The 27,905-nt window shown below is 47.2% G+C and overlaps 1 protein-coding gene across 7 annotated transcripts in view; it reads right to left on the reverse strand.

Moving 5' to 3' along the window:
* Nucleotides 1-21,646, reverse strand: part of LOC148345619 (uncharacterized) — a 46,164-nt gene extending 24,518 nt beyond the window's left edge. For all 7 annotated transcript variants that reach the window (XR_015848579.1, XR_015848578.1, XR_015848577.1 and 4 more), the window contains exon 1: nt 21,492-21,646. Coding sequence is in view for 4 of the 7 variants with exons in the window: in XM_088325882.1 (XP_088182008.1) it covers nt 21,492-21,615 (124 nt within the window). In the remaining 3 variants the exon portion in view is untranslated. The remainder of the gene's footprint in view (nt 1-21,491) is intronic.
* Nucleotides 21,647-27,905: the final 6,259 nt, after the last annotated feature.

The following is a 27,905-nucleotide window of genomic DNA, read 5'->3' on the forward strand; positions in this document are numbered from 1 at the left end:
TGCGCTTCACCTGAGCCTGACACATCTAGAGGAGAAGAACACCCATGTGCGGATGCTGTTCCTGGACTTCAGTTCAGCATTCAACACCATCATCCCACAACATCTGGTTGACAAAATGAGACTCCTGGGTTTCAACACCCCCCTGCGGAACTGGCTGCTGGACTTCTGTGACAGACCCCAATCAGTGCGGATAGGTCAGAACAGTTCAGATGTCATCTACCTCAGCACGGGCTCCCCCCAAGGCTGCGTCCTAAGCCCCTTGCTGTTCACCTTGATGACACACGACTGCGTCCCTAGGTCCGCCACAAACCACATCGTGAAGTATGCTGACGACACAACAGTGGTGGGCCTCATCAGGGATGACAACGATCTGGCCTACAGAGAGGAGGTGGAGCAGTTGGTGGGCTGGTGCAGGGACAACAGCCTGGTCCTGAATGTCGACAAAACTAAAGAGATCATTGTCGACTTTAGGAAAAACCAGCCCAACCATGCCCCACTTTGCATCAACAAGGTGCACATTACAAACAAACTCACCTGGTCCGTAAACACTGCATCACTGGTTAAGAGGGCACAGCAGCGCCTGTACTTCCTGCGGAGGATGAGGAGAGCCCACCTGCCCCCACCCTCCCTCATTACATTCTACAGGGGCACCATAGAGAGTATCCTGACCAACTGTATCTCTGTGTGGTGTGGAGGCTGCAGCGCTACCGACTGGGGTAGTGTGAGGAGGGTAACGAGGACAGCAGAGAAAATAATCGGGACTACACTTCCCTCCATTCAGGACATTGGCCAGAAGCACTGCCTATCCCATGCAAAAAACATTACCGGGGACCCCTCTCACCCCCATCATGGACTGTTCACTCTGCTAGCCTCTGGGAAGAGGTACTGCAGTGTGCGGTGCAGGACCACCAGGCTCCGCAATAGTCTAGTCCCCCTGGCCATTAGACTGTTAAATGGTCAATCTAACATATAGTTAACTTAAATCTAAACGGCGGCTAATCTGACTTTTGCACTACTGGCAGTTTTTTTTATAGCTTGCCACTCCTTGCACATTGCTCTCTGCACTATTGTAATTACAGCGTTATTGTTACAGTGTTAATGTTACTGTGTACCTGACTTGTTAACCTGACTGCCCATTTTGCACATCGGGTTAGCTACTCTTCTTGCACTATCGGCACTATGGTAAAATACTACACGTAGCCAAAATACAATACAACATTATTTATATCTGTACATTCAAGGAAACTGTGGGGGTCAGATGCATCGACATTTCGTTCTGTATACACGTGTACTAGAATGACAATAAAGTAGATCTGAATCTGAATCTGAATCTGAATTGGAAATACATCCTGCCGTTGGAAGTGAACAACCGCTGATTTAATGAGTGCCCTTAGGTGGTGTTTTTGCGGCAATGCAGCTACGACTGGAAGTACATCCCGCCGTTCGAAATGAACAACCGCCGATTTAATGAGTGCAATCCGGTGGCGTTTTGCGGCATTGCAGCTACCATTGGAATTGCATCCAGCCATTGGAAATGAACAACCTCAAATTTAATGAGTGCCCTCCGGTGGCATTTTGCGGCAATGCAGCTACCAACTGAAATACATCCAGCCGTTCGAAATGAACGGCAGCCAATTGAATGAGTGCCCCCCGGTGGCGTTTTTGCGGCAATTATGCCACCATTGGAAATACATCCAGCCATTCAAAATAAACGGCCGCCGATTTAATGAGTGCCCCCCGGTGGCGTTGTTGCTGCAATGCAGCTACCATTGGAAACACATTGAGCCGTTCGAAAAGAACGGCGACCGATTTAATGAGTGCCCTGAGGTGGCGTCTTTGCGGCAATGCAGCTACCATTGGAAATACATCCAGCCATTCGAAATGAACGGCCGCCAATTTAATGAGTGCCCTCAGTTTGCGTTTTTGCAGCAATGCAGCTACCATTGGAAATACATTGAGCCGTTGGAAATTACCGGCCACCGATTTAATGAGTGCCCTCCGGTGAAGTTTTTGCGGCAATGCAGCTACCATTGGAAGTACATCCCGCCGCTTGAAATGAACGCCCGCCGATTTAATGAGCTCCCTCCGGTGGCGTTTTGGCGGCAATGCAGCTACCATTGGAAGTACATCCCGCCGTTCGAAATGAACAACCGCCGATTTAATGAGTGCCCTCCGGTGGCATTAAGCGGCAATGCAGCTACCAACTGAAATACCTCCAGCCGTTTAAATGAACGGCAGCCAATTGAATGAGAGCCCCCTGGTGGCATTTTTGTGGCAATGCAGCTACCATTGGAAACACATTGAGCCGTTCGAAAAGAAAGGCGACCGATTTAATGAGTGCCCTCAGGTGGCGTCTTTGCGGCAATGCAGCTACCATGGAAATACATCCAGCCATTCGAAATGAACGGCCACCAATTTAATGAGTGCCCTCAGTTTGCGTTTTTGCGGCAATGCAGCTACCCTTGGAAATACATTGAGCCGTTGGAAATCAACAGCCACCGATTTAATGAGTGCCCTCCGGTGGCGTTTTTGCGGCAATGCAGCTACCATTGGAAGTACATCCCGCCGCTTGAAATGAACGCCCGCCGATTTAATGAGTGCCCTCCGGTGGCGTTTTTGCGGCAATGCAGCTACCATTGGAAGTACATCCCGCCGTTCGAAATGAACAACCGCCGATTTAATGAGTGCCCTCCGGTGGCATTATGCGGCAATGCAGCTACCAACTGAAATACCTCCAGCCGTTCGGAATGAACGGCAGCCAATTGAATGAGTGCCCCCTGGTGGCATTTTTGTGGCAATGCAGTTACCATTGGAAATACATTGAGCCGTTGGAAATGAACGCCCACCGATTTAATGACTGCTCTCTGGTGGCGTTTTTGCGGCAATGCAGCTACCATTGGAAATACATCCAGCCATTGGAAATGAACAACCTCCAATTTAATGAGTGCCCTCCGGTGGCATTTTGCGGCAATGCAGCTACCAACTGAAATACATCCAGCCGTTCGAAATGAACGGCAGCCAATTGAATGAGTGCCCCCCGGTGGCGTTTTTGTGGCAATGCAGCTACCATTGGAAATACATTGAGTCGTTGGAAATGACCGGCCGCCGATTTAATGAGTTCCCTCCGGTGGCGTTTTTGCGGCAATGCAGATACCATTGGAAATACATTGAATTGTTGGAAATGAACGCCTGCCTATTTAATGAGTGCCCTCAGTGGCGTTTTTGCGGCAATTCAGCCACCATTGGAAATACATCCAGCCATTCAAAATAAACGGCCGCCGATTTAATGAGTGTCCCCCGGTGGCGTCTTTGCGGCAATGCAGCTACCATTGGAAATACATCCAGCCATTCGAAATGAACGGCCGCCAATTTAATGAGTGCCCTCAGTTTGCGTTTTTGCAGCAATGCAGCTACCATTGGAAATACATTGAGCCGTTGGAAATTACCGGCCACCGATTTAATGAGTGCCCTCCGGTGAAGTTTTTGCGGCAATGCAGCTACCATTGGAAGTACATCCCGCTGCTTGAAATGAACGCCCGCCGATTTAATGAGTGCCCTCCGGTGGCGTTTTTGCGGCAATGCAGCTACCATTGGAAGTACATCCCGCCGTTCGAAATGAACAACCGCCGATTTAATGAGTGCCCTCCGGTGGCATTAAGCGGCAATGCAGCTACCAACTGAAATACCTCCAGCCGTTTAAATGAACGGCAGCCAATTGAATGAGAGCCCCCTGGTGGCATTTTTGTGGCAATGCAGCTACCATTGGAAACACATTGAGCCGTTCGAAAAGAAAGGCGACCGATTTAATGAGTGCCCTCAGGTGGCGTCTTTGCGGCAATGCAGCTACCATGGAAATACATCCAGCCATTCGAAATGAACGGCCACCAATTTAATGAGTGCCCTCAGTTTGCGTTTTTGCGGCAATGCAGCTACCCTTGGAAATACATTGAGCCGTCGGAAATCAACGGCCACCGATTTAATGAGTGCCCTCCGGTGGCGTTTTTGCGGCAATGCAGCTACCATTGGAAGTACATCCCGCCGCTTGAAATGAACGCCCGCCGATTTAATGAGTGCCCTCCGGTGGCGTTTTTGCGGCAATGCAGCTACGATTGGAAGTACATCCAGCCGTTCGAAATGAACAACCGCCGATTTAATGAGTGCCCTCCGGTGGCATTATGCGGCAATGCAGCTACCAACTGAAATACCTCCAGCCGTTCGGAATGAACGGCAGCCAATTGAATGAGTGCCCCCTGGTGGCATTTTTGTGGCAATGCAGTTACCATTGGAAATACATTGAGCCGTTGGAAATGAACGCCCACCGATTTAATGACTGCTCTCTGGTGGCGTTTTTGCGGCAATGCAGCTACCATTGGAAATACATCCAGCCATTGGAAATGAACAACCTCCAATTTAATGAGTGCCCTCCGGTGGCATTTTGCGGCAATGCAGCTACCAACTGAAATACATCCAGCCGTTCGAAATGAACGGCAGCCAATTGAATGAGTGCCCCCCGGTGGCGTTTTTGTGGCAATGCAGCTACCATTGGAAATACATTGAGTCGTTGGAAATGACCGGCCGCCGATTTAATGAGTTCCCTCCGGTGGCGTTTTTGCGGCAATGCAGATACCATTGGAAATACATTGAATTGTTGGAAATGAACGCCTGCCTATTTAATGAGTGCCCTCAGTGGCGTTTTTGCGGCAATTCAGCCACCATTGGAATTACATCCAGCCATTCAAAATAAACGGCCGCCGATTTAATGAGTGTCCCCCGGTGGCGTCTTTGCGGCAATGCAGCTACCATTGGAAATACATCCAGCCATTCGAAATGAACGGCCGCCAATTTAATGAGTGCCCTCAGTTTGCGTTTTTTGCAGCAATGCAGCTACCATTGGAAATACATTGAGCCGTTGGAAATTACCGGCCACCGATTTAATGAGTGCCCTCCGGTGACGTTTTTGCGGCAATGCAGCTACCATTGGAAGTACATCCCGCCGCTTGAAATGAACGCCCGCCGATTTAATGAGTGCCCTCCGGTGGCGTTTTTGCGGCAATGCAGCTACCATTGGAAGTACATCCCGCCGTTCGAAATGAACAACCGCCGATTTAATGAGTGCCCTCCGGTGGCATTAAGCGGCAATGCAGCTACCAACTGAAATACCTCCAGCCGTTTAAATGAACGGCAGCCAATTGAATGAGAGCCCCCTGGTGGCATTTTTGTGGCAATGCAGCTACCATTGGAAACACATTGAGCCGTTCGAAAAGAAAGGCGACCGATTTAATGAGTGCCCTCCGGTGAAGTTTTTGCGGCAATGCAGCTACCATTGGAAATACATCCCGCCGCTTGAAATGAACGCCCGCCGATTTAATGAGTGCCCTCCGGTGGCGTTTTTGCGGCAATGCAGCTAGCACTGGAAGTACATCACGCCGTTCGAAATGAACAACCGCCGATTTAATGAGTGCCCTCCGGTGGCATTAAGCGGCAATGCAGCTACCAACTGAAATACCTCGAGCCGTTCGAAATGAACGGCAGCCAATTGAATGAGAGCCCCCTGGTGGCATTTTTGTGGCAAAGCAGCTACCATTGGAAATACATTGAGCCGTTGGAAATGAACGCCCACCGATTTAATGAGTGCTCTCTGGTGGCGTTTTTGCGCTAATGCAGCTACCATTGGAAATACATCCAGCCGCTCGAAATGAATATAGCCGCTGACCTAAAGAGTGCCCTCCGGTGGCGTTGTTGGGGCAATGCTGCTACCATTGGAAATACATTGAGCCGTTGGAAATGAACGGCCGAGAATTTAATAGATGCCCTCGGTGGCGTTTTTGCGGCAATGCAGCTAACATTGGAAATACATTCAGCTTTTGGAAATGAATGCCCACCGATTTAATGAGAACCCTCCGGTGGCGTTTTTGCGGCAATGCAGCTACCATTGGAAACACATCCAGCCATTCAAAATGAACTGCCGCCGATTTAATGAGTGCCCCCGGTGGCGTTTTTGCGGCAATGCAGCTACCATTGGAAATACATCCAGCCGTTTGAAATGAACGGCTGCCGATTTAATAGTGCCTCCGGTGGTGTTTTTGTTGCAATGCAGCTACCATTGGAAATATATCGAGCCTTTGGAAATGAAAGGCGGCCGATTTAATGAGTGCCCTCCGGTGGCGTTTTTGCGGCAATGCAGCTACCATTGGAAATACATTGAGCCGTTGGAAATGAACGGCCGCCGATTTAATGAGTGCCCCCCGGTGGCCTTGTTGCGGCAATGCAGCTACCATTGGAAATACATCCAGCCGTTGGAAATGAACAGCCGCCGATTTAATGAGTGCCCTCCGGTGGCATTTTTGCGGTGTTGTGGAAAATAGACTTGCATTTGTAGAATAGAGTTGCTTACATTTAGAAATGTAGAAAGACTTGCTTACATTGCTTACAGTAGTGAGGGAATGTTGACATCATTCGAGAAGATCCTTGGCAAGACAGTTGAGTTTCCCTAAAAGGGCATGAGACCTGCAAGGCCCTTCTTCAAGGACTCTCTGAGCAAACTGAGGCGAACAACATGTCCTAATAAGGGTACGACAGCATCTTCCTTGTTGATTACTGAGGACTAGGGCCGCTTATGGGTTGTACTCAAACTGAAGCTATAAAAGCATTGTTATGTCTGGAGTTCTCTGAGTTCTTTTGGGATGACGAAATAAAAGGCTCCCCCTCATGGCTGGTTTCCGATGTACTTAATTCAATCACGAAAGAAGACTTAAAAGATTATCGAACCTACATTTTCTCCTACAGCGGCAATGAAGCTAGCATTGGTAATACATCCAGCCGTTCGAAATGAACGGCTGCCGATTTAACGAATGCCCTCCGGTGGCGTTTTTGCGGCAATGCAGCTACCATTGGAAATACATCCAGCCGTTCGAAATGAATGGCCGCTGACTTAAAGAGTGCCCTCCAGTGGCGTTGTTGGGGCAATGCAGCTACCATTGAAAATACATTGAGCCGTTGGAAATGAACGGCCACCGATTTAATGAGTTCCCTCCGGTGGCGTTTTTGCGGCAATGCAGCTACCCATCGGAAATACATTGAATTGTTGGAAATGAACGCCTGCCAATTCAATGAGTGCCCTCCGGTGGCGTTTTTGCGGCAATTCAGCCAGCATTGGAAATACATCGAGCCATTCAAAATGAAGGGCCGCCGATTTAATGACTGCCCCCCGGTGGCGTTTTAGCGGCAATGCAGCTACCATTGGAAATACATCGAACCTTTGGAAATGAAAGGCGGCCGATTTAATGAGTGCCCTCTGGTGGCGTTTTTGCGGCAATGCAGCTACCATTGGAAAAACATTGAGCCGTTGGAAATGAACGGCCGCCAATTTAATGAATGCCCTCGGTGGCGTTTTTGCGGGAATGCAGCTAACATTGGAAATACATTCAGCCGTTGGAAATGAAGGCCCACCGATTTAATGAGAACCCTCCGGTGGCGTTTTTGCGGCAATGCAGCTACCATTGAAAATACATCCAGCCAATCGAAATGAACGGCTGCCGATTTAATGAATGCCCTTCGGTGGCGTTTTTGCCGCAATGCATCTACCATTGGAAATACATCCAGCTGTTCGAAATGAATGGCCGCTGACTTAAAGAGTGCCCTCCGGTGGCGTTGTTGGGGCAATGCAGCTACCATTGGAAATACATCCAGCCGTTCGAAATGAATGGCCGCTGACTTAAAGAGTGCCCTCCAGTGGCGTTGTTGGGGAAATGCAGCTACCATTGAAAATACATTGAGCCGTTGGAAATGAACGGCCGCCAATTTAATGAGTTCCCTCCGGTGGCGTTTTTGCGGCAATGCTGCTACGATTGGGAATACATTGAATTGTTGGAAATGAACGCCTGCCAATTCAATGAGTGCCCTCGGTGGTGTTTTTGCAGCAATTCAGCCACCATAGGAAATATATCCAGCCATTCAAAATGAACGGCCGCCAATTTAATGAGTGCCCCTCGGTGGCGTTTTTTGCAGCAATGCAGCTACCGTTGGAAACACATTGAGCCGTTGGAAATGAACGGCTGCCAATTTAGAAATGCCCTTGGTGGCGTTTTTGCGGCAATGCAGCTAACATTGGAAAAACATTCAGCCGTTGGAAATGAACGGCCACCGATTTATGAGTGCCCTCCGGTGGCGTTTTTGCGGCAATGCAGCTAGCATTGGAAATCCATCCAGCCGTTCGAAATGAACGGCCGCCGATTTAATGAGAACCCTCCGGTGGCGTTTTTGCGGCAATGCAGCTACCATTGAAAATACATCCAGCCGTTCGAAATGAATGGCATCTGACTTAAAGAGTGCCCTCCGGTGGCATTGTTGGGGCAATGCAGCTACCATTGAAAATACATTGAGCCGTTGGTAATGAACAGCCGCCGATTTAATGAGTGCACTCAGTTGGGGATTTTCGGCACTGCAACTGCCATTGGAAATACATTGAGCCGTTGGAAATTAACGGCCACCGATTTAATGAATGCCCTCCGGTGGCATTTTTGCAGCAATGCAGCTACCATTGGAAATACATCCAGCCGTTTGAAACCGAACAGCCGCCTATTTAATGAGTGCCCTCCGATGGCGTTTTTGCGGCAATACAGCTACCATTGGAAATACATCCAGCTGTTGGAAATTAACGGCCGACGATTTAATGAGTGCCCTCCGGTGGCGTTTTTGCGGCAATGAAGCTACCATTAAAAAATACATTGAGCCGTTGGAAATGAACGGCCGCCGACTTATGAGCTCCCTCAGGTGGCGTTTTAGCGGCAATGCAGCTACCATTGGAAAAACATCCAGCCATTCGAAATGAAGGGCCACCGATTTAATGAGTTCCCTCAGTTGGCGTTTTTGCGGCAATGCAGCTACCATTGGAAATACATTCAGCCGTTGGAAATTAACGGCCACCGATTTAATGAGTTCCCTCCGGTGGCGTTTTTGCGGCAATGCAGCTACCATTGGAAGTACATCCCGCCGCTCAAAATGATCGCCCGCCGATTTAATGAGTGCCCTCCGGTGGCGTTTTGCGGCAATCCAGGAACGTTTCCTCAGCACAACCAACACCAGGGATATGTGGAAAGGCATTCAGGCCATCACCAGTTACAAGTCAACCACCGCCCCAGTGCAGAACACTAGCATGGACTTTCTGAATGACCTCAACAAATTCTTTGGAAGGTTCGAGGCACAAAACGGCACCCCTGCAGCGAAAGCGGTTCCAAATCAGGACGAAAGAGCACTCCACCTGGACTCATCTGACGTGAGGAAGACCCTGAGAAGGGTCAACACAAGGAAGGCTCCAGGCCCGGACAACATTCCGGGGCGGGTACTTAGGGAGTGCGCCGATCAGCTGGCTTGTGTACTAACAGACATTTTCAACACCTCGCTAGACCAAGCCAAAGTACCATCATGCTTCAAATTTGCCAACATCATCCCAGTGCCAAAGAAACCCCAGATCTTATCACTCAACGATTACCGGCCCGTTGCACTGACTCCTATCATAATGAAGTGCTTTGAGAGACTGGTTAAAGAGCACATCACCTCCAGTCTCCCCTCCTCATTCGACCCCTTTCAGTTTGCCTACAGGACAAACCGCTCCACCAGGGATGCCATCTCCTCTGCGCTTCACCTGAGCCTGACACATCTAGAGGAGAAGAACACCCATGTGCGGATGCTGTTCCTGGACTTCAGTTCAGCATTCAACACCATCATCCCACAACATCTGGTTGACAAAATGAGACTCCTGGGTTTCAACACCCCCCTGCGGAACTGGCTGCTGGACTTCTGTGACAGACCCCAATCAGTGCGGATAGGTCAGAACAGTTCAGATGTCATCTACCTCAGCACGGGCTCCCCCCAAGGCTGCGTCCTAAGCCCCTTGCTGTTCACCTTGATGACACACGACTGCGTCCCTAGGTCCGCCACAAACCACATCGTGAAGTATGCTGACGACACAACAGTGGTGGGCCTCATCAGGGATGACAACGATCTGGCCTACAGAGAGGAGGTGGAGCAGTTGGTGGGCTGGTGCAGGGACAACAGCCTGGTCCTGAATGTCGACAAAACTAAAGAGATCATTGTCGACTTTAGGAAAAACCAGCCCAACCATGCCCCACTTTGCATCAACAAGGTGCACATTACAAACAAACTCACCTGGTCCGTAAACACTGCATCACTGGTTAAGAGGGCACAGCAGCGCCTGTACTTCCTGCGGAGGATGAGGAGAGCCCACCTGCCCCCACCCTCCCTCATTACATTCTACAGGGGCACCATAGAGAGTATCCTGACCAACTGTATCTCTGTGTGGTGTGGAGGCTGCAGCGCTACCGACTGGGGTAGTGTGAGGAGGGTAACGAGGACAGCAGAGAAAATAATCGGGACTACACTTCCCTCCATTCAGGACATTGGCCAGAAGCACTGCCTATCCCATGCAAAAAACATTACCGGGGACCCCTCTCACCCCCATCATGGACTGTTCACTCTGCTAGCCTCTGGGAAGAGGTACTGCAGTGTGCGGTGCAGGACCACCAGGCTCCGCAATAGTCTAGTCCCCCTGGCCATTAGACTGTTAAATGGTCAATCTAACATATAGTTAACTTAAATCTAAACGGCGGCTAATCTGACTTTTGCACTACTGGCAGTTTTTTTTATAGCTTGCCACTCCTTGCACATTGCTCTCTGCACTATTGTAATTACAGCGTTATTGTTACAGTGTTAATGTTACTGTGTACCTGACTTGTTAACCTGACTGCCCATTTTGCACATCGGGTTAGCTACTCTTCTTGCACTATCGGCACTATGGTAAAATACTACACGTAGCCAAAATACAATACAACATTATTTATATCTGTACATTCAAGGAAACTGTGGGGGTCAGATGCATCGACATTTCGTTCTGTATACACGTGTACTAGAATGACAATAAAGTAGATCTGAATCTGAATCTGAATCTGAATTGGAAATACATCCTGCCGTTGGAAGTGAACAACCGCTGATTTAATGAGTGCCCTTAGGTGGTGTTTTTGCGGCAATGCAGCTACGACTGGAAGTACATCCCGCCGTTCGAAATGAACAACCGCCGATTTAATGAGTGCAATCCGGTGGCGTTTTGCGGCATTGCAGCTACCATTGGAATTGCATCCAGCCATTGGAAATGAACAACCTCAAATTTAATGAGTGCCCTCCGGTGGCATTTTGCGGCAATGCAGCTACCAACTGAAATACATCCAGCCGTTCGAAATGAACGGCAGCCAATTGAATGAGTGCCCCCCGGTGGCGTTTTTGCGGCAATTATGCCACCATTGGAAATACATCCAGCCATTCAAAATAAACGGCCGCCGATTTAATGAGTGCCCCCCGGTGGCGTTGTTGCTGCAATGCAGCTACCATTGGAAACACATTGAGCCGTTCGAAAAGAACGGCGACCGATTTAATGAGTGCCCTGAGGTGGCGTCTTTGCGGCAATGCAGCTACCATTGGAAATACATCCAGCCATTCGAAATGAACGGCCGCCAATTTAATGAGTGCCCTCAGTTTGCGTTTTTGCAGCAATGCAGCTACCATTGGAAATACATTGAGCCGTTGGAAATTACCGGCCACCGATTTAATGAGTGCCCTCCGGTGAAGTTTTTGCGGCAATGCAGCTACCATTGGAAGTACATCCCGCCGCTTGAAATGAACGCCCGCCGATTTAATGAGCTCCCTCCGGTGGCGTTTTGGCGGCAATGCAGCTACCATTGGAAGTACATCCCGCCGTTCGAAATGAACAACCGCCGATTTAATGAGTGCCCTCCGGTGGCATTAAGCGGCAATGCAGCTACCAACTGAAATACCTCCAGCCGTTTAAATGAACGGCAGCCAATTGAATGAGAGCCCCCTGGTGGCATTTTTGTGGCAATGCAGCTACCATTGGAAACACATTGAGCCGTTCGAAAAGAAAGGCGACCGATTTAATGAGTGCCCTCAGGTGGCGTCTTTGCGGCAATGCAGCTACCATGGAAATACATCCAGCCATTCGAAATGAACGGCCACCAATTTAATGAGTGCCCTCAGTTTGCGTTTTTGCGGCAATGCAGCTACCCTTGGAAATACATTGAGCCGTTGGAAATCAACAGCCACCGATTTAATGAGTGCCCTCCGGTGGCGTTTTTGCGGCAATGCAGCTACCATTGGAAGTACATCCCGCCGCTTGAAATGAACGCCCGCCGATTTAATGAGTGCCCTCCGGTGGCGTTTTTGCGGCAATGCAGCTACCATTGGAAGTACATCCCGCCGTTCGAAATGAACAACCGCCGATTTAATGAGTGCCCTCCGGTGGCATTATGCGGCAATGCAGCTACCAACTGAAATACCTCCAGCCGTTCGGAATGAACGGCAGCCAATTGAATGAGTGCCCCCTGGTGGCATTTTTGTGGCAATGCAGTTACCATTGGAAATACATTGAGCCGTTGGAAATGAACGCCCACCGATTTAATGACTGCTCTCTGGTGGCGTTTTTGCGGCAATGCAGCTACCATTGGAAATACATCCAGCCATTGGAAATGAACAACCTCCAATTTAATGAGTGCCCTCCGGTGGCATTTTGCGGCAATGCAGCTACCAACTGAAATACATCCAGCCGTTCGAAATGAACGGCAGCCAATTGAATGAGTGCCCCCCGGTGGCGTTTTTGTGGCAATGCAGCTACCATTGGAAATACATTGAGTCGTTGGAAATGACCGGCCGCCGATTTAATGAGTTCCCTCCGGTGGCGTTTTTGCGGCAATGCAGATACCATTGGAAATACATTGAATTGTTGGAAATGAACGCCTGCCTATTTAATGAGTGCCCTCAGTGGCGTTTTTGCGGCAATTCAGCCACCATTGGAAATACATCCAGCCATTCAAAATAAACGGCCGCCGATTTAATGAGTGTCCCCCGGTGGCGTCTTTGCGGCAATGCAGCTACCATTGGAAATACATCCAGCCATTCGAAATGAACGGCCGCCAATTTAATGAGTGCCCTCAGTTTGCGTTTTTGCAGCAATGCAGCTACCATTGGAAATACATTGAGCCGTTGGAAATTACCGGCCACCGATTTAATGAGTGCCCTCCGGTGAAGTTTTTGCGGCAATGCAGCTACCATTGGAAGTACATCCCGCTGCTTGAAATGAACGCCCGCCGATTTAATGAGTGCCCTCCGGTGGCGTTTTTGCGGCAATGCAGCTACCATTGGAAGTACATCCCGCCGTTCGAAATGAACAACCGCCGATTTAATGAGTGCCCTCCGGTGGCATTAAGCGGCAATGCAGCTACCAACTGAAATACCTCCAGCCGTTTAAATGAACGGCAGCCAATTGAATGAGAGCCCCCTGGTGGCATTTTTGTGGCAATGCAGCTACCATTGGAAACACATTGAGCCGTTCGAAAAGAAAGGCGACCGATTTAATGAGTGCCCTCAGGTGGCGTCTTTGCGGCAATGCAGCTACCATGGAAATACATCCAGCCATTCGAAATGAACGGCCACCAATTTAATGAGTGCCCTCAGTTTGCGTTTTTGCGGCAATGCAGCTACCCTTGGAAATACATTGAGCCGTCGGAAATCAACGGCCACCGATTTAATGAGTGCCCTCCGGTGGCGTTTTTGCGGCAATGCAGCTACCATTGGAAGTACATCCCGCCGCTTGAAATGAACGCCCGCCGATTTAATGAGTGCCCTCCGGTGGCGTTTTTGCGGCAATGCAGCTACGATTGGAAGTACATCCAGCCGTTCGAAATGAACAACCGCCGATTTAATGAGTGCCCTCCGGTGGCATTATGCGGCAATGCAGCTACCAACTGAAATACCTCCAGCCGTTCGGAATGAACGGCAGCCAATTGAATGAGTGCCCCCTGGTGGCATTTTTGTGGCAATGCAGTTACCATTGGAAATACATTGAGCCGTTGGAAATGAACGCCCACCGATTTAATGACTGCTCTCTGGTGGCGTTTTTGCGGCAATGCAGCTACCATTGGAAATACATCCAGCCATTGGAAATGAACAACCTCCAATTTAATGAGTGCCCTCCGGTGGCATTTTGCGGCAATGCAGCTACCAACTGAAATACATCCAGCCGTTCGAAATGAACGGCAGCCAATTGAATGAGTGCCCCCCGGTGGCGTTTTTGTGGCAATGCAGCTACCATTGGAAATACATTGAGTCGTTGGAAATGACCGGCCGCCGATTTAATGAGTTCCCTCCGGTGGCGTTTTTGCGGCAATGCAGATACCATTGGAAATACATTGAATTGTTGGAAATGAACGCCTGCCTATTTAATGAGTGCCCTCAGTGGCGTTTTTGCGGCAATTCAGCCACCATTGGAATTACATCCAGCCATTCAAAATAAACGGCCGCCGATTTAATGAGTGTCCCCCGGTGGCGTCTTTGCGGCAATGCAGCTACCATTGGAAATACATCCAGCCATTCGAAATGAACGGCCGCCAATTTAATGAGTGCCCTCAGTTTGCGTTTTTTGCAGCAATGCAGCTACCATTGGAAATACATTGAGCCGTTGGAAATTACCGGCCACCGATTTAATGAGTGCCCTCCGGTGACGTTTTTGCGGCAATGCAGCTACCATTGGAAGTACATCCCGCCGCTTGAAATGAACGCCCGCCGATTTAATGAGTGCCCTCCGGTGGCGTTTTTGCGGCAATGCAGCTACCATTGGAAGTACATCCCGCCGTTCGAAATGAACAACCGCCGATTTAATGAGTGCCCTCCGGTGGCATTAAGCGGCAATGCAGCTACCAACTGAAATACCTCCAGCCGTTTAAATGAACGGCAGCCAATTGAATGAGAGCCCCCTGGTGGCATTTTTGTGGCAATGCAGCTACCATTGGAAACACATTGAGCCGTTCGAAAAGAAAGGCGACCGATTTAATGAGTGCCCTCCGGTGAAGTTTTTGCGGCAATGCAGCTACCATTGGAAATACATCCCGCCGCTTGAAATGAACGCCCGCCGATTTAATGAGTGCCCTCCGGTGGCGTTTTTGCGGCAATGCAGCTAGCACTGGAAGTACATCACGCCGTTCGAAATGAACAACCGCCGATTTAATGAGTGCCCTCCGGTGGCATTAAGCGGCAATGCAGCTACCAACTGAAATACCTCGAGCCGTTCGAAATGAACGGCAGCCAATTGAATGAGAGCCCCCTGGTGGCATTTTTGTGGCAAAGCAGCTACCATTGGAAATACATTGAGCCGTTGGAAATGAACGCCCACCGATTTAATGAGTGCTCTCTGGTGGCGTTTTTGCGCTAATGCAGCTACCATTGGAAATACATCCAGCCGCTCGAAATGAATATAGCCGCTGACCTAAAGAGTGCCCTCCGGTGGCGTTGTTGGGGCAATGCTGCTACCATTGGAAATACATTGAGCCGTTGGAAATGAACGGCCGAGAATTTAATAGATGCCCTCGGTGGCGTTTTTGCGGCAATGCAGCTAACATTGGAAATACATTCAGCTTTTGGAAATGAATGCCCACCGATTTAATGAGAACCCTCCGGTGGCGTTTTTGCGGCAATGCAGCTACCATTGGAAACACATCCAGCCATTCAAAATGAACTGCCGCCGATTTAATGAGTGCCCCCGGTGGCGTTTTTGCGGCAATGCAGCTACCATTGGAAATACATCCAGCCGTTTGAAATGAACGGCTGCCGATTTAATAGTGCCTCCGGTGGTGTTTTTGTTGCAATGCAGCTACCATTGGAAATATATCAAGCCTTTGGAAATGAAAGGCGGCCGATTTAATGAGTGCCCTCCGGTGGCGTTTTTGCGGCAATGCAGCTACCATTGGAAATACATTGAGCCGTTGGAAATGAACGGCCGCCGATTTAATGAGTGCCCCCCGGTGGCCTTGTTGCGGCAATGCAGCTATCATTGGAAACACATTGAGCCGTTGGAAATCAATGACAGCCAATTAAATAAATGCCCTCCGTTGCGTTTTTGCGGCAATTCAGCTACCATTGGAAATACATCCAGCCGTCGGAAATGAACAACCGTCGATTTAATGAGTACCCTCAGGTGGCGTTTTTGCGGCAATGCAGCTACCATTGGAAATACATCCAGCCGTTGGAAATGAACAACCGCCGATTTAATGAGTGCCCTCAGGTGGCGTTTTTGCGGCAATGCAGCTACCATTGGAAGTACATCCCGCCGTTCGAAATGAACAACCGCCGATTTAATGAGTGCCCTCCGGTGGCATTTTGCGGCAATGCAGCTACCAACTGATATACCTCCAGCCGTTCGAAATGAACGGCAGCCAATTGAATGAGTGCCCCCAGTGAAGTTTTTGTGGCAATGCAGCTACCATTGGAAATACATTGAACCGTTGGAAATGAACGCCCACTCATTTAATGAGTGCTCTCCGGTGGCATTTTTGCAGCAATGCAGCTACCATTGGAAATACATCCAGCCGTTTGAAACCGAACAGCCGCCTATTTAATGAGTGCCCTCCGATGGCGTTTTTGCGGCAATGCAGCTGCCATTGAAAATACATTGAGCCGTAGGAAATGAACGTCTGCCGACTTATGAGCTCCCTCAGGTAGCGTTTTTGCGGCAATGTAGCTACCATCTGAAATACATCCAGCCATTCGAAATGAACGTCTACCGATTTAATGGGTCCCCTTAGTTGGCGTTTTTGGGGCAATGCAGCTACCATTGGAAATACATTGAGCCGTTGGAAATGAACGCCCACCGATTTAATGAGTGCTCTCTGGTGGCGTTTTTGCGGCAATGCAGCTACCATTGGAAGTAAATCCCGCCGTTCGAAATGAATAACCGCCGATTTAATGAGTGCCCTCCGGTGGCATTAAGCGGCAATGCAGCTACCAACTGAAATACCTCCAGCCGTTCGAAATGAACGGCAGCCAATTGAATGAGAGCGCCCTGGTGGCATTTTTGTGGCAATGCAGCTACCATTGGAAATACATTGAGCCGTTGGAAATGAACGCCCACCGATTTAATGAGTGCTCTCTGGTGGCGTTTTTGCGCTAATGCAGCTACTATTGGAAATACATTCAGCCGTTCGAAAGGAACGGCTGCCGATTTAATGATTAATCTCCGGTGGTGTTTTTGCGGCAATGCAGCTACCATTGGAAATACATCCAGCCGCTCGAAATGAATAGCCGCTGACCTAAAGAGTGCCCTCCGGTGGCGTTGTTGGGGCAATGCTGCTACCATTGGAAATATATCTAACCTTTGGAAATGAAAGGCGGCCGATTTAATCAGTGCCCTCCGGTGGCATTTTTGCGGCAATGCAGCTACCATTGGAAATACATTGAGCCGTTGGAAATGAACGGCCGCCAATTTAATAGATGCCCTCGTTGGCGTTTTTGCGGCAATGCAGCTAACATTGGAAATACATTCAGCTTTTGGAAATGAATGCCCACCGATTTAATGAGAACCCTCCGGTGGCGTTTTTGAGGCAATGCAGCTACCATTGGAAACACATCCAGCCGTTGGAAATCAATGACAGCCAATTAAATAAATGCCCTCCGGTGGCATTTTGCGGCAATGCAGCTACCAACTGATATACCTCCAGCCGTTCGAAATGAACGGCAGCCAATTGAATGAGTGCCCCCCGGTGAAGTTTTTGTGGCAATGCAGCTACCATTGGAAATACATTGAACCGTTGGAAATGAACGCCCACTGATTTAATGAGTGCTCTCGGTGGCATTTTTGCAGCAATGCAGCTACCATTGGAAATACATCTAGCCGTTTGAAACCGAACAGCCGCCTATTTAATGAGTGCCCTCCGATGGCGTTTTTGAGGCAATGCAGCTACCATTGAAAATACATTGACCCGTAGGAAATGAACGTCTGCCGACTTATGAGCTCCCTCAGGTGGCGTTTTTGCGGCAATGTAGCTACCATCTGAAATACATCCAGCCATTCGAAATGAACGTCTGCCGATTTAATGAGTTCCCTCAGTTGGCGTTTTTGGGGCAATGCAGCAACCATTGGAAATACATTGAGCCGTTGGAAATGAACGGCTGCCGATTTAATGACTGCCCTCCATTGGCGTTTTTGCGGCAATGCAGCTACCATTGGAAATACATCCTGCCGTTGGAAATGAACAACCGCCGATTTAATGAGTGCCCTTAGGTGGCGTTTTTGCGGCAATGCAGCTACGTTTGGAAACACATTGAGCCGTTCGAAAAGAACGGCGACCGATTTAATGAGTGCCCTCAGGTGGCGTCTTTGCGGCAATGCAGCTACCGTTGGAAATACATTGAGTCGTTGGAAATGACCGGCCGCCGATTTAATGAGTTCCCTCCGGTGGCGTTTTTGCGGCAATGCAGATACCATTGGAAATACATTGAATTGTTGGAAATGAACGCCTGCCTATTTAATGAGTGCCCTCGGTGGTGTCTTTGCGGCAATGCAGCTACCATGGAAATACATCCAGCCGTTCGAAATGAACGGCTGCCGATTTAACGAGTGCCCTCCGGTGACGTTTTCGTGGCAATTTAGCCACCATTGGAAATACATCCAGCTATTCAAAATGAACTGCCGCCGATTTAATGAGTGCCCCCGGTGGCGTTGTTGCGGCAATGCAGCTACCATTGGAAATACATCCAGCCGTTCGAAATGAACGGCTGCCGATTTAATAGTGCCTCCGGTGGCGTTTTTGTTGCAATGAGGCTACCTTTGAAAATATATCTAACCTTTGGAAATGAAAGGCTGCCGATTTAATGAGTCCCCTCCGGTGGCATTTTTGCGCCAATGCAGCTACCATTGGAAATACATTGAGCCGTTGGAAATGAACGGCCGCCAATTTAATGAATGCCCTCAGTGGCGTTTTTGCGGCAATGCAGTTAACATTGGAAATACATTCAGAATTTGGAAATGAATGCCCACCGATTTAATGATAACCCTCCGGTGGCGTTTTTGCGGCAATGCAGCTACCATTGGAAACACATTGAGCCGTTGGAAATGAACAACCGTCGATTTAATGAGTGCCCTCAGGTGGCGTTTTTGCGTCAATTCAGCCACCATTGGAAATACATCCAGCCATTCAAAATGAACTGCGGCCGATTTAATTAGTGCCCCCGGTGGTGTTTTTGCGGCAATGCAGCTACCATTGGAAATACATCCAGCCGTTGGAAATGAACAACCGCCAATTTAATGAGTGCCCTCAGGTGGCGTTTTTGCGGCAATGCAGCTACCATTGGAAGTACATCCCGCCGTTGGAAATAAACAGCCGTCGATTTTATGAGTGCCCTCTGTTGGCGTTTTTGAAGCAATGCAGATACCATTGGAAATACATCCAGCCGTTCGAAATGAACGGCCGTCAATTTAATCAGTTTCCTCCGGTGGCATTTTTGCGGCAATGCAGCTACCATTGGAAATACATCCATCCGTTGGAAATGAACGGCAGCCGATTTAATGAGTGCCCTCCGGTGGCATTTTTGCAGCAATGCAGCTACCATTGGAAATACATCCAGCCATTCGAAATGAACGGCCGCCGATTTAATGAGTGCCCTTCGGGGGCGTTTTTGCGATAATGCAGCTACCATTGAAAATGCATGCAGCGATTCGAAATGAACGCCCGCCTATTTAATGTGTTCCCTCCGGTGGAGTTTTTGCGGCAATGCTGTGCAACCATTGGAAATACATCCAGCCGTTGGAAATGAACAGCTGCCGTTTTAATGAGTTCCCTCCGGTGGCGTTTTTGTTGCAATGCAGCTACAATTGGAAATACATCAAGCCGTTGGAAACTAACAGCAACCGATTGAATGAGACCCCCCGGTGGCGTTTTTGCAGCAATGCAGCTACCTTTGGAACTACATTGAGCTGTTGGAAATGAACACCCACCAATTTAATGAGTGCCCTCCGGTGACGTTTTTGAGGCAATGCAGCTACCATTGGAAATACATCCAGGCTTTCGAAATGAACGGCCGCCTATTTAATGAGTGCCCTCCGGTGGCGTTTTTTGGCAATACAGCTACCATTGGAAATACATCCAGCGATTCGAAATGAACGGCCGCCTCTATAATGAGGTACCTCCGGTGGCATTTTTGGGGCAATGCAGCTACCATTGGAAATACATCCAATCTTTCGAAATGAACGCCCGCCCATGTAATGTATGCCCTCCGGTGGCGTCTTTGCGGCAATGCAACTACCATTGGAAATAGATCCAGCCGTTCGAAATGAACGGCCGCCGATTTAATGAATGCCCTCCGGTAACGTTTTTGCGGCAATGCAGCTGCCATTGGAAATAGATCCAGCCATTCGAAATGAATGGCCACCGATTTAATGAGATCCCTCCGGTGGCGTTTATGCTGCTATGCAGCTACCATTGGAAATAGATCCAGCCGTTGGAAATGAATGGCCACCAATTTAATGAGTACCCTCCGGTGGTGTTTTTGCGGCAATGCAGCTACAATTGGAAATTCAACCAGCCGTTGGAAATTAACGGCCTCCGATTTAATGACTGCCCTCCGGTGGCGTTTTTGCGGCAATGCAGCTACCATTGGAAATACATCCAGCCGTTGGAAATAAATGCCCGCCAATTTAATGAGTGCCCTCAGGTGGCGTTTTTGCGGCAATGCAGCTACCATTGGAAGTACATCCCGCCGTTCGAAATGAACAACCGCCGATTTAATGAGTGCCCTCCGGTGGCGTTTTTGCGGCAATGCAGCTACCATTGGAATTACATCCAGCCGCTGGAAATGAACAACCGCTGATTTAATGAGTGCCCTCAGGTGGCGTTTTTGCTACAATGCAGCTACCATTGAAAGTACATCCCGCCGTTCGAAATGAACAACCGCGGATTTAATGAGTGCCCTTCGGTGGCGTTTTGCGGCAATGCAGCTACCATTCGAAATACATCGAGCCTCTGGAAATCAACGGCGCCCAATTTGATGAGTGCCTTCTGGTGGCGTTTTTGCGGCATGCCAGCTACCATTGGAAATACATCCAGCCGTTTGAAATGAATGGCCACCGATTTAATGAGATCCCTCCGGTGGCGTTTATGCTGCTATGCAGCTACCATTGGAAATAGATCCAGCCGTTGGAAATGAATGGCTGCCGATTTAATGAGTGCCCTCCGGTGGCGTTTTTGCTGCAATGCAAGCGTTCTCTGATCCTCGATCAATGAATTGATCCCTAATCATATCATCAGCAAACGTGCCAAGTCACAGTTTGTAATTAATTCCCTCAATGCAGCAATGAACTGACCAGTCGTCTCGCCCGGTCTCTGAGCACGCTGACGGAACTTGCTACTCTCAGCCACGACATTCATCTTCGGTACAAAGAAAGTTTTCTGGCGCATCACAGGCGGATTTGTAAGAAGTGCCAGTGTCGGGAAGGGAAAGAAAAATTCTCTGACCTTCTGTGCCTGAACAGTGCAGCAGTAGTTCACGTTTTCGTTTGTCCGGTATGTTGTTTGCAGTCAATGCTAGCAGCTAATTTTCGAACATCTAAATCCACGTGATGTACAACATTGTACGCTCACCTGGGGTTTCAAGCAAAGCAAGTGGTTGTGAGATTCTGATCCAAGTCATCTTCGTCGCCGATATGTTGTTTATGTAGTAGGATTGTAGTAATAGATTCAGGACAGGCACGGACGGTACATTCATAGAGTGTCTACTTAACTTCTTCCTCGGTAGTTCTCAAGCACAAGTACAAGGCTGCACATTAGTATACAGCGACACCGCAGGAAAGGAAGTGTATTACACGACACCACACTTGGGGTCATTCCGAGGTTTAATTCAGGAGTTAGCATGGGGGGGGAGAAATTGGGCAGGCATTTTACCTGCCAAAATCTGACTCCCCTGCTAAAATAGATCCTGTTTGAGACACAGACTTGTGACTTGAAGAGTAACCTTCTGTGGCATAAATAAGTAAGCACAGTGAATTTGGGGTCATTTGGAGTTTTTAGTCAGGAGTTAGCATTGGTGGTAGGATTTGGGCAGGCAAAAAAATCTGACTCCCCTGCTAAAATAGACTCTGTTGGAGATACAAACTTGTAACTTCTAGAGCAGGGGTCGGGAACCTTTTTGACTCAAAGAGCCATAAAAGCAAAAAATATTAATTTTATTTTGGGAAAGAGCCACACCATATATTATAAGACAAATTTACTAAATTGCTAAACCGGCGCCCCAGACAAAAGCTTAGTCTTCAGCACATTTATTTTTGATGATTTGATAAAAATTATGAAAAGAGAATAATGCCAGAGCCCCTGTCCCAAATTCAACAAACAGACCACTTTAAACTTGTCTCTTTCTTGCAATTACTCAAGATCGGTTCAACTCCTTTTGACCTTTTTTTTTCATACATATTGGTTTCAAAACCAGATGCAAGCATTTATTTTGTAAAAACGTCACAACATTCTGAGAATAGGGAGCCTTATGTGCTTACCTTTGGCGAGAGATGGGAGGGAATGCTTGTACTTTTTGCATAGCTCCACCCATCCCTCCCACTCACCCAATCAAATGACTAAGTTCTCTTCCGGTGTTTTGGCGTATTTACAGTTCTGTGGATTCATCATAAAGTATCTGAACACTGAACACAGATTGTATTGTGAACTTTTAAATAAAGGATTCTTTAGCGTTGTACAGCCAAAACGAGTTTTTTTTCCCCCTTTTTTTGTGTGACACTTTGACTGTAAATTGTAGTGAAAAACGTGCCCTATATATACTGTGAAGTGTTACCTTCGGATTTAGTTTTGATTTGGTCTACGTGTACCTGAATAGGATAGACAACTCCGGTTTTGAACAAGATGGAGAAATTTTGCATGCAATCAAATTGGTCTCTGAGCCACAGATACTCATAGAAAGAGCCATATATGGCTCGCCAGCCATAGGTTCCCGACCCCTGTTCTAGAGTAACCTTCTGTGGCATCAATAAGTCAGCACAGTGAATTTGGGGTCATTTTGAGTTTTAATTCAGGAGTTAGCAGGGGGGGGGGGGGGGGGGGGGGGGGCAGGCATCTTACCTACCAAAATCTGACTCCCCTGCTAAAATAGACTCTGTTGGAGATACAGACTTGTAATTTCTAGAGTAACCTTCTGTGGCATCAATAAGTCAGCACAGTGAATTTGGGGTCATTTGGAGTTTTAATTCAGGAGTTAGCAGGGGGGGGGGGATGGGCAGGCATCATACCCACCAAAATCTGACTCCCCTGCTAAAATAGACTCTGTTGGAGATACAGACTTGTACTTTCAAGAGCAACCTCCTGTGGCATCAATAAGTCATCACAGTGAATTTGTGGTCATTTGGAGTTTTTATTCAGGAGTTAGCGGGGGGAATTTGGGCAGGCAAAAATCTGACTACCTTGCTAAAATAGACTCTGTTGGAGATACAGACTTGTAACTTGTAGAGTAACCTTCTGTGGCATCAATATGTCAGCACAGTGAATTTGAAAACTTTCAGACGTTTCTCATAATACTACTATTATTATTATTAATAGTAGTAATAAAAACGAACTAGATCTGTCGAACACCTATTCAGTAACACATCGCAAAGTGGAGGTATTCCTCTGTAGTTGGATCCCAAAACCCCAAAACATAAGGTTTAAAGCGTGTCTTATTTTGCAAACAGTATAGGCAGGGAAGTCCAATTTTAAATGAAAAAAACAACAACCATTTGTTTACACCGCGGGATCCAATGCAACCACGGTTTCATTCACAATAAAAAAGACATTACATAAGGCTATTATAGTACATCAAATAAATGCTATTTGTGTACAATTAGTTGTGATTGCGGAAATCATAGCGTACATTGACGTTGGTGAATTTTTCATCCACGATAACAATCGCATTTTGTAGAATACGATCGCACTTTATTATTTGAATACACGCGTTATATAGACTAGGATCTCCCAATTATTACAATTAGCTCGCTTTATTTTTTTAAAAAGCGTATTATATAGAATACGATTGCATTTGTCGGAAGCGTCCATTGACGTTGGTGACTTTTTCATCCGCATGAACAAACGCATTTTGTAGAATACGATCACGCTTTAATGTTTAAATAAACGCGTTATCTAGACAACCCCCATTGTTATGAATAGCTCGCTTTATTGTTTTAATAAGCGTTTTATATAGAATACGATCGCTTTTGTTGGAAGCGGAGCAGAATGTGTGTTCATGCGAGAGGTGGGATTCTGTACGGGAGTCGGAATTGGGCAAACAACGGCCACCAATGAGTTCCCTCCGGTGGCGTTTTTGCGGCAATGCAGCTACCATTGGAAAGACATCCAGCCATTCAAAATGAACGGCCGCCGATTTAATGAGTGCCCTCCGGTGGCGTTTTTGCGGCAATGCAGCTACCATTAGCATACATCCAGCCGTTCGAAATGAACGGCCACCGATTTAATCAGTGCCCTCAGTTGGCGTTTTTGTGGCAATGCAGCTACCATTGGAAATACATTGAGCCGTTGGAAATTATAAGCCACCGATTTAATGAGTGCCCTCCGTTAGCATTTTTGCCCCAATACAGCTTCATTGGAAATACATCCAGCCGTCGGAAATGAACAGCCGCCGATTTAATGAGTGCCCTCCGGTGGCGTATTTTCTGGTAATGTAGCTACCATTGGAAATATATCCAGCCGTTGGAATTTAACGGCCGCCGATTTAATGACTGCCCTCCGGTGGCGTTTTTAGCAATGCAGCTACCATTGGAAATACATCCAGCCGTTGGAAATTATTGCGCGCCAATTTAATGAGTGCCCTCAGGTGGCGTTTTTGCGGCAATGCAGCTAACATTGGAAGTACATCCCGCCGTTCGAAATGAACAACCCCCAATTTAATGAGTGCCCTCCGGTGGCATTTTGCGGCAATGCAGCTACAATTGGAAATGCATCCAGCCATTGGAAATACACGCCCGCCCATTTAATGTGTGTCCTCCGGAGGCGTTTTTGCGGCAATGCAGCTACCATTGGTAATACATCCAGCCGTTCGAAATTAACGGCCGCCGATTTAATGAGGACCCACCGGTGGCGTTTTCGCGGAAATGCAGAAACCATTTTAAATACATCCAGCCGTTAGAATTGAATGGCTGCCAATTTAATGAGTGCCCTCCGGTGGCGTTTTTGCGGCAATGCAGCAACCATTGCAAATACATCCAGCCGTTCGAAATGAATGGCAGCTACTTAAAGAGTGCCCTCTGGGGGGGGACTTCCGGTGGCGCAATGAGGTAGACGGCAGCAAGGAAAGTAGCTCTGACAAAAATCACTAAAGAGTAATGTAATACTTACTTGGAGAAAGACAGAAAGGGTACAAATTGTGACCCATATTTATGAGAAATTCTTCAACAAAACATGGTCAAGAAGGGGAAACTTGTGGAGGAAAAGGGCGCTATGGAGAAAAAGATCGAGGGAGCAGAAGGAATGTCATCGGTTGACGAAGGACGTGACTCGGCCATCCTCCATGAAGTCCGTAAATTACGGCAAGAACACACGGAAGCAGCCCGGGACAACAAGATTGCGATGACAAGACTGGAAAAAAGCATCGAAGAACTTCTGGAGCGCACTGGGTTGCTGGAGCGGAGGGTGGAAAGCATGGAGGAGCTACATGCTAACACGGAAGAGCGAACGTCAAAACTAGAACAATTAACATTCTCCTTGCTCCAACAAACTGCCAAACTAGCAACAAAGTGTGAGGACTTGGAGTCGAGATCACGGCGGAACAACATAAGAATTCATGGGATCCCTGAGGGTGCCGAAAGAAACGACACAATCGGCTTCATAACAAACTTTATTAAATCGAACATTCCGACAACAGAACATATGGATGTGCGCATTGAGAGGGCACACCGCTCACTGGGGAACAAGTTTCAAGGTAAAGCACTGCCACGGGCAATTATCGTACGTTTCACCGACTACATAGTGAAAGAATTCGTAATGAAAGAAGCATGGAAGCAGAAGACAATGTACGAAGGCAAGACCGTTTACTTCAACCAAGATTACACCACAGAAATCCAAAAAAAGAGGAAACAAGTAAGGGACGTTATCAAAAAGTTAAAGGAAAAGAACGTAAAGGCACAATCACCATATCCCGCCCAGCTGAAGATGTTTTTGGACTCAGGAATAAGAACATTCTCTACACTGATGGAGGCAGCAACATTGCTAAAAGAAATGGGGATCGAAGTGGAAGAGGACAACACGGAGACACTGCAAAAGATGTTGTCAAAGAACATTTGGACCACAGTGACCGGAATCGAGAGGAAGACAAGGGAACACCCCCATCATAGAAGGTGACTTACAAGCTTCTATGGAGCAAAACAAAGCCATATTCGGATTTGGGGAGAAAGAGTAAGGACCATATATGCCCTTTCTATTATAAATTCAATAAGTTAGAAGTAAGTAAAATACCAAGTAAAATTGTTATCTTTAAATCAAAACAATGTATGTATATATATTGGCATAGAGCTACTTTAAAATATTTAGTTAGTTATAAATATGGACGACGGTACAAAAGTTGTTCACGCACTGAGTGCATATTTCCAGGAGGGTAGCCACAACTCTCCAATTGGACTCTTGGAAGACATGGGTTTTTGTTTTTTGGGTGTGTTTTTTTTCTTTTTGGTGGGAAATTATGTGTGCTTGTCAATATGTTTGTTAGTAATTTGGTTTGTTTTGTCAATGGAGGTGTTAGTAATTAACGTAGTGTTTCTGTATGCTTCAAAAATCAGTGAGACTCAATACAAAGCATGAGCAATCTAAATATTGTTTCATATAATGTACATGGGCTAAACCACCCCATCAAGAGAAAGAAGATATTGAATCAACTCAAGACATTGCAGAGCTCAATAGCCTTATTACAAGAGACACATTTGACCGAGATTGAACATAAGAAGCTAAAAAGAGAATGGGTGAACCAGGTGTTCTACGCATCCTATGGTAAAAGGAGGGGAGTAGCAATTTTACTTGGAAAAGGGGTGGCGTTTAAAGTCGAAAAAGAAGTGAAGGACAATCTGGGGCGATATATAATGATTATAGGGTCAATGGCCGGTTGGGAAATATCAATAATGAATGTTTATGCACCAGTTGAGGAAAAGGGGACATTTTTTCAAGTATTAGCTAAAGTAATAACCAACTGTGCGAAGGGAATGTTACTTTTAGGAGGTGACTTTAACACTGTACAGAATTGCAAAGTGGACAAGTATCCTTCAGTACATGGAACAAACACAAAGAGGTCGAGGATGTTGAATAACATAACTAAAGAATTGGGATTGATAGATCCATGAAGAGAGAAAAATCCCCAAACTAAAGACTATACTTTCTATTCAAACCCGCATGGCAGCTATTCGAGAATTGATTACTTTTACATTTCAAGACAACATATGCATACAGTAGTAGAGTGTGGTATAGAGAATATTACTATAAGTGACCACTCTCCAATTACTTTGAAACTAAGTTTAGACAATGAAACCCATTTTAGGTATTGGAGGATGAATGTATCTCTCCTCTCAGATAAAAACGTAGTACAGGAAATAAAACGGTGTATAAAAGAATATTTCCAAATCAATGACAACAATGAGGTTTCTCCATCAATATTATGGGAAGGAGGGAAAGCTGTAATAAGGGGGAAATTAATTGAAATATCGTCCCGGCTGAAACGAATACGCTTAAAGAATCAGAAGGAATTGGAGGATAAGATTAAGGAACTAGAAGAAGAACATAAAAAAACACCAAGCGAATCCAGATTACAGGTATTAAAAACAACCAGAAGCAAATTAGATGAACTTTTGACAAATAAAGCAGAAGGGGCTCTGCGCTTTGTGAACCAGAGATACTATGAAATGGGCAATAGAGCCAGTCGACTGCTAGCCTTCCAACTTAAAAAGGCCCAAACGGATAGAATTATATCACAAATAAAACATCCTATCTCTAAACAATGTTTAGTAAAACCCAAAGGTATAGCAG

Source organism: Urocampus carinirostris, unplaced genomic scaffold, assembly GCF_059441175.1.
Source record: "Urocampus carinirostris isolate Australia breed hairy pipefish unplaced genomic scaffold, RoL_Ucar_1.0 HiC_scaffold_40, whole genome shotgun sequence".
Classification (NCBI taxonomy): domain Eukaryota; kingdom Metazoa; phylum Chordata; class Actinopteri; order Syngnathiformes; family Syngnathidae; genus Urocampus; species Urocampus carinirostris.